Source organism: Lepidochelys kempii, chromosome 7, assembly GCF_965140265.1.
Source record: "Lepidochelys kempii isolate rLepKem1 chromosome 7, rLepKem1.hap2, whole genome shotgun sequence".
Taxonomy (NCBI): domain Eukaryota; kingdom Metazoa; phylum Chordata; order Testudines; family Cheloniidae; genus Lepidochelys; species Lepidochelys kempii.
Genome location: NC_133262.1, coordinates 111,809,845 through 111,817,194, shown reverse-complemented (window position 1 = coordinate 111,817,194; position 7,350 = coordinate 111,809,845). Strand labels below are relative to the sequence as shown.

The 7,350-nt window shown below is 40.1% G+C and overlaps 1 protein-coding gene across 1 annotated transcript in view; it reads left to right on the top strand.

The window, feature by feature from the left end:
- The first annotated feature begins 1,808 nt into the window (after positions 1 to 1,808).
- The window catches only part of LOC140915215 (pancreatic lipase-related protein 3-like), a 31,352-nt gene continuing 25,810 nt past the window's right edge, over positions 1,809 to 7,350 (top strand). The window contains exon 1 of the mRNA XM_073354788.1: positions 1,809 to 2,345. Coding sequence (XP_073210889.1) covers positions 1,809 to 2,345 — 537 coding nt within the window. The remainder of the gene's footprint in view (positions 2,346 to 7,350) is intronic.

Genomic DNA, 7,350 nt, shown 5'->3' with positions numbered 1-7,350 from the left:
TGCTAAATAAAACAAATGCCAAAGCTAGCTTTATGGGCTACACATCTCTACTCTTTTTTTCAACCAAATGTGGCTTTTTAACAAAATGGAAGCTTTTAGACAAAAATACATATTTTAATCAAAATTTGGGAGGAAATTGGTGCTTTACAGAGAGATCGAAGACAATCATAGAATCATAGGACTGGAAAGGACCTCAAGAGCTCATCTAGTCCAGTCCCCTGCACTCATGGCAGGACTAAGTATTATCTAGACCAGTGGTGGGCAACCTGCGGCCCACATGCAGCCCATCAGGGTAATGTGATTGCGGGCCGCGAGACATTTTGCTGACGTTAACCATCCACAGGCCCGGCCCCTTGCCACTGTTCCCTCTAAGCTCTGTGGGTGTGCGCACACGCACACAGATCCTAAGCCCCACGCACATGGTGAAATACCACGTGCACAAAAAATGAAATACTACATCGGAGCCAGGCCGAAATATCATTTACAGGCGACTTTTGACATAGTTCGCCCGCCATCTATCAACAAAGCCAGATTCTACTAGCTGGCAGGGGGGTGGGGGGGAAGGAGGGCAATGAATCGTACCTCTCCCCGCCAGCATTTCGAACGTGGAACGCTGATCATGTCGGGACAGTCGGGACCTACACATCTCCTTGTAGTCTGTTCATTTGGCTGTGTACAAACTCAAGTACGTGCGAATAAGTCAAAATGCCTGGCCATAGTTGCTAAGGAACTGCAAAGATTTCCCAGAAATGAACAAAGGTGAGTGTTGTTTTCGTGATTGAAATCTTTCAAAGGCATTGGACTTCATACATTTACTCATGATGTTTTACCATTTCCCCGCATTTTTTTGCCGCAGATGCATGGACATGATCGGAGCTATGCACAAACTTCCGGTATCCTGATCTGAATGATCTCCCATTTGCCCTTTTGTCGAGTCATGCTGTTAAGCGCATTGAAATAGTAGCCATATAGTAAAAGTATTAATTTTAAATAAACCAATCTGGTAAAAAAATCAATCCCAAAATGTCACTGTCTAGAGGTCTAAAGCGTAAAAAGAACAGAGACTTCATTTAAATCTGGATGGCTGTATGAGACTATAGAGATGGTTACACCAAAGTCACATAGTGTAATGCTTGTCAAACTTTGTGAAATATTCACATATGATGAGGACAATGGAGTGGTTTGTGTATATTGTCGAGATGCCAGAGCTTCGGGAGAATTTTCAACAGGAAGAATGTGGAACAATGTATGGAAGTTGGATTTCTTAAAGCATCATCTTTCAAGTAAGTCTCATATAGATGGTGTTACAAGACTTAGAAACGAAAACCCTTCCTTACAGAGCGGATTGCTTAGCATGATTCTTGAAAGTCCAGCTGAAAAGCAGGGGAGGCAAATTAATCTTGAATGCAAGCACTCAAACCCAGAAGAAATCAAGGTACTTATTGACAGTGTGTTGTTGGCTATTAAAATGAACAGCTCAATGTTTTCTGTTCAGGATATTAATGACCATATGGAAAAGTATGTGCACATACCAGCAAGCTGGAAAAGTAAAAATTATGCTTTTTAATTTTCCAAAATGACCTCATGCATGAAATAGCATCGGCAATGTTTCATACTCTAGCTGTTGATGAAAGCACTGATATATCCATTAACAGATACTTGATACTCTACTTTAAATATAGATCCATAAATTCTGCAGACTATAAAACTTCGTTTGGTGGACTATTATGATTGCAAGAATATGATGCTGTTTCAATAGTGTCTGCAATCAAAGAGTTTATAAAAAACACCAACTTGATCTAATGAAAATGGTGATGTTCACATCTGATGTTGCCTCTGTGATGTTGGGCAAACTCAGTGGTGTGGCGGCTCAGCTGAAACGTGATATTCCACACTTAGTCCAGCAACATTGCATTGCACACCGGGAAGACTTGGGAATTTCTGATGTATGGAAAGAGGTCAAGCTGATAAGAGACATCGAAACCTTAATGAGAACTGTCCACACGGTGTTCTGTTGGTCATCTAGGAGAAAATGCAAATTTCAGGAAATAGTGGATGCTTCTGAATGTGAGTCAGTGGCTATCAGGCCACGCAATGAAGTGAGCTGGTTATCTAGGCACTTTGCACTTAGAGCAATTATTCGCAACTATAATCCTCTTCTGGAATATTTTGAGCAAGACAAAGATACTGATCCAGTTTCTAAATACTGCCACAAAAAGCTGAATACCATGGAATACCGAATAACATTAGAAGTTATGAAAGATGTTTTGTCGGAGCTGGCTTCACTATCCACACTGCTCCAGAACGGGGCCTTACACCTCTTGAAGCATTTCACCTTGTACGAGGTAAACTGAACAAGATCAGAAGACAGTACCTTGGAGATTCAGTCTTATGGAGTGACAAAGTTAAGGCTCTCTTAGATATGAGCTCTCAAGAAAATAATGAAATTGATACCAGTTCCATAATAAAACTTTCATAAACAACTTGTGTGCACATTTGGCAGACAGGTGTCCAGAGGATGAAGTCCAGGAGTAGTCCGCTTTTGACTGTGCAGCAATAATTAAGTGTGACTTCACTTTTGGAATTCATCAGGTCAAATCCCTATGTTCAAAATACAAAGACTTTCTTGCTGAAGAGATTGTTATAATCAGTCAGTACAATGACTTCAAGTTTGCAGTAGCCGAAAGAATCAAAAGCCAATTGGTTTTAAGTTTTCCGGATATGGTGACATTTGCTCACCAGAACGAACAGCTTCAGGATCTTGCAAAGTTGATGGATATTGGAGGAACATTCCTAGCATCAAGTACAGACTGTGAGCGTGGCTTTAGCTTAATGAACACTCTAAAAAACAAACTATGGAATTGTTTACAAGTAGATCGTTTGGACATGCTGACGTGCATTAAGAGTTACCAGCTGGATGGAGGACTGATAGATCTGAACAGAGTTTATATTGAATGGGCAAATGAAAAGGATCGCAGGGAAAAACAGTAAGGTTAGTTTAGCCGTCTTTGACATTTTTACCAATAAAGAAATTAAAATGCATTTGTAATTACATATCTTATTCTTGGCTGATAATCATTTATTGATTTTTTTAGGAATATTTTAAATTTAAAACACAAACTCTTGTTTTTCTTTTTTTACTTATGATGTCTCTATCTGAAAACCCATATAAATTGACATAATGGCATACTTATTAAATTGTCTTTATTATATGTTTATCAAAATCTTTTCGGACATGTGTATAGAATGAAAGGTGAAAGTGGACATCAATGGACAGAAGCCTATGGACTGATAATGATCATGATTAATATGTGCTTGATATATGCTTGTGATTGTCTATAAAAAGATCATAAAGCGTAATGCTTAAAACTAACTTCTGCTTCATGAAGAATGCTTAAATTTCCTTTTTCTAAGTATTTAAAAAAGACATTTATAAAATAACATGGTGTAAAACTATCATCACAAATTGCAAATTAAAACTTTTTAAAATGTATAAGCATTTTACTCGCTTGGGCGCATTTGCCTCATGGCGAACAAATTTGACCTCTGCTTCAAAAATTTGCACAGAAGAAATTTTTTGCACACACGGCCTGTCAGAAATTAGAGGGAACACTGCCCCCTGCAGCTCCCAGTGGCCACGGTTCGCCATTCCCAGCCAATAGGAGCTGCAGGAAGCAGCAGACACAGAAGAAGATCCACATGAAGAGAGATTAAAAGAGTTAGTACTGTTTAAAGAGATGACTAAATAGAGGGAATAATAGGAGCATATAATATGATGAGAAAGAAAATCACGCACTCCTATTTTTACTCTCATATAAATACTGGAACAAGGGAACACTCAATTAAAAGGAAGTACACTTAAAACAGTTAAAAAGAAAATAATTGGATTTAAAATACGTAATTAACCAATGAAACTGTTATATTAATTTAGATGAGCTAATGATGTTAACATAACTGAGTCACTGTTCAACATTAAACAAGTGTAAAACAAAGTCCGATGCTTGGTATATAGAGACGTCAGCCTGTTTCGCACTATGGCAAACACGCATTTAAAAATCCTTTTAAACTTTTACTAAAGATACAGAAAGGAAGGAAAAACAATTAAAGCATTTGAAATGTGAAGTATTAAGTAAAGCTTTCATTTTAACGACATCCTTTGTTCCCTGTCTTTTTAGCTGGAGCAAGTTTTTAAAAGGAGAAATCCCCTGTTGGCAGTCTCTTAGATGGTATTAAAGATGGTAATAAGTATTGTTTTGGGGAAAAGAGAAGTTAGTTGAGATGGTCTGGAGATGTCGTTGCTGCTGTTGTTAAAGTCCAATTTCAGAAGGGAAAATTTCCCTTGTTTGATAGTCTTTTAGATGGTATCAAAGATGGCAATAACTGTCATCCCAGATGGTGTTTTGGATTCAGATGGAGCTGATAGGGATGGCGACATGATCTGGGTCCCTCTCTCTCTGGCCCATTCTAGCCAGGACATGTCTGAGGATCAGGATGAGGAAAGGCAGGGTCCCAGAAATGGTGGGGTGGCAGCCATGATTGTGAGGCTTGCTCCAATAGCCTCTCTTCTTTCCATCTGTTCTTTTTGTTTTTTCATTCCCCATAAAATCTCTCTCTTTTGAGGTTCCAAAAAGGAGCAATGGGTGGAATAGCCCTGCCCCTTATTATTTTGTCCACCAATTAGCTTAATATCCAGCATACCAATTTTAACTCATTAATTTCCAGATCTACATCTCCTATTTTTAACAATCCTAATTTCAACACAGTTCTTGAATTATATCAGTAGGCCTTTTTGTTTAAAAACTAATTCAGTTATTCTATCTACTTTTCGTATCTTTTCCCATCAGCATTTGTTGTTATATGTTACTGTAACATCTTATGAACTTTTACATACTTTTTACAGCTGAGTTCATAATTCAGGTCAATTTGTAGGCCCAATGCTCACAACAGAACTCATGGTCAACAGGTATCAGTGAGGCAGGGCCTGAGTATGATTTCATATGTGATTAGATGTTTATATAAATGAAAGTACATCCACAGACGCACAGGATTGTATGAACATTTATGCAGGATATAAACACTCATGGTTCAGGGCCTAAATTAGTTGCTAAGTGCTGAAAACTAGGAAGTCAATGGGAACTGGTGATGTTCAGCACTTGGCAGGATTGGGTCGTTAATGAATGAACTCTGGTAATGCAATTGAGGGATAATTATATAGGGAATACAGCCTGTAATCCTTTCCCCCCATCTGTTCACAAAAGGAATGATTATCTCAGTGCTGATCAACAAGAAGCTTTATTGTTCCTTGAAGCAATATTATAGAATAACCTGGAAATTTGATATAATTCAGCATTAGAATAAAACCAGTGCTCTTTCCTACTCTATGCAATTTACTTCAGAGAGGAAAGTAATTCCATGAATGGCAGAATAAATAATAGAAATGATCACAATGCCCAATTTTGCCCTGTTATCATTCTAATGTCTAAATAGCTATTGCTGCAAGAACACTTTTCACAATAACTCATGAACAACAAAATTCTACTGTCTGAATGTGGTAAGTAATATTTTCCTCCTGAAATTAAATATAAATACTTAAAAACTAACTCAGCTTATGTGCACTCATCTTTTTTTATGGTTAGTAATGTCCTCATCAACATGGTCAGACCTCTGGCCCCACTGGCTTAAAATGGACTCTACATAGGCAGAAGGCCCACATGCATGCAGATCAGATATCAAGATTGGGGACCAAAACCAGTTTATTTCATCACTATTCTCTGTTGTAGTCTCTATCTAGGTACTTATGTGACCCTTCATCGCTGTAGTATCTAAGTGCCTCACAATTATTAATGGTTTTTAGCCTCACAACACCTCTAGGGGTAAGGAATTACTATCCCCATTTTATAGGCAGGGAACTGAGGCACAGGGTAGATTAAACGATTTGCCCAATGTCACCCAAGAAGCCCATGGCAGCTCAAGGAATTAAACTCAGGTCTCCAGAGTTCTTGTCCAGTGACTTAACCAGACCATCCTGTCTCACGGGTCAACTACATCCATAAATAATAGGGAAATGATTTGATCTCAGAAGCAAGCACTTCTGCCTCTTCTGATTTTTAAAGAGCACCTCTAAACTGGGATTAAGTACTGAACCAAGGTATCCTGACTCCAAATATTATAAAAGTTGAGATGAAAAGAAAATAATACTTATTAATAGATGTTCTTATTTCAAAAAAGGGATCCTTCTTCCCATGTCCCAAAGAAGGTTGCCCAGTGATGCATTACTATGCTGATAAATTTTCTTTTCACTATGTTGAAGAACATGGAGTATCACTTTCCTTGCATATTTTTTCCTTTAGCAACACTTATGCAAACTACATTGATACAGAAATTCAGGGGAACATTTCAAAAGTCGAGTTTTTCTGAGAAAAGCATCCCCTGTGTATCTGCAGGGGCACTATGGGAGCAGAAAACATTACAGTCGTGTCTGGAAAAGATGGGCAAGTGTAAGTACACATACCAGCTGTATTTCTGTAGTTTCTTCTGCAGTGAAAATGATGGTTCAAGTAACAAATTTTACATCCATTGTGATTTTCTCATGACAACAAATAGGCTGCATCCATGAAATTAAGGCTCGGATGCAAATTTTACCCATTCAGAGGTATGTTTGGTCCAGGTGTAACCCACACACCTCCTGGGTGTAGTACTCTGTCCCATCTATTGGACCAAGACCATTTAGAGAGAGATTAATGAGTCTGCTCCACAGCCTTAGCTAAGGCTATGTGGCTTTTAGCTCTCGCAATAGAGGCTCACGCATTTAGCTCCAGAGATCCCAGGTTCAATCCTGCCTGCTGACGACTGGGGTCTGTCGGTGTTGCAGAGGCGGATTAAGATTTATTGGGGTTCTGAGCACAAAGAACATTGGGCCTCCCACACCCCAGGGGAGCCAGGGTGGTCATGCCTATGCATTTTTTAACATGGGCATAGTAGCCTCAGGCCAGCATGGAGCAGCAGGGGCTGTGCTTTGCAGCAGGAAATCAGTTCCCCCACCACAAAGTGCAGCCCCGCTAGCGGTGCCATACTCTTCCCAGTGGAGGGCTGAGGTGGGCCTTAGCCCCACTCTCGCTATGGGGCCCTTCTCCTACTATTCCCCCCAAGGCCCTGCCCCCTAGCCAGGCCAGAAGCCGGAGCTGGGCCGTGGTAAGAGCTGCCCAGGGAGAACAGGCTACTGTGGGGAGCTATGGACTCTCCACCTGCCCTGGGAACGCGCCTCAAAGGGCGGGGACACAGGCCGGGGGCTGTTCTCAGGCCCCCCATCCCTCCGTCCAGGGAGGTGAAGGGTCCAGAGCTCCCCAGAAA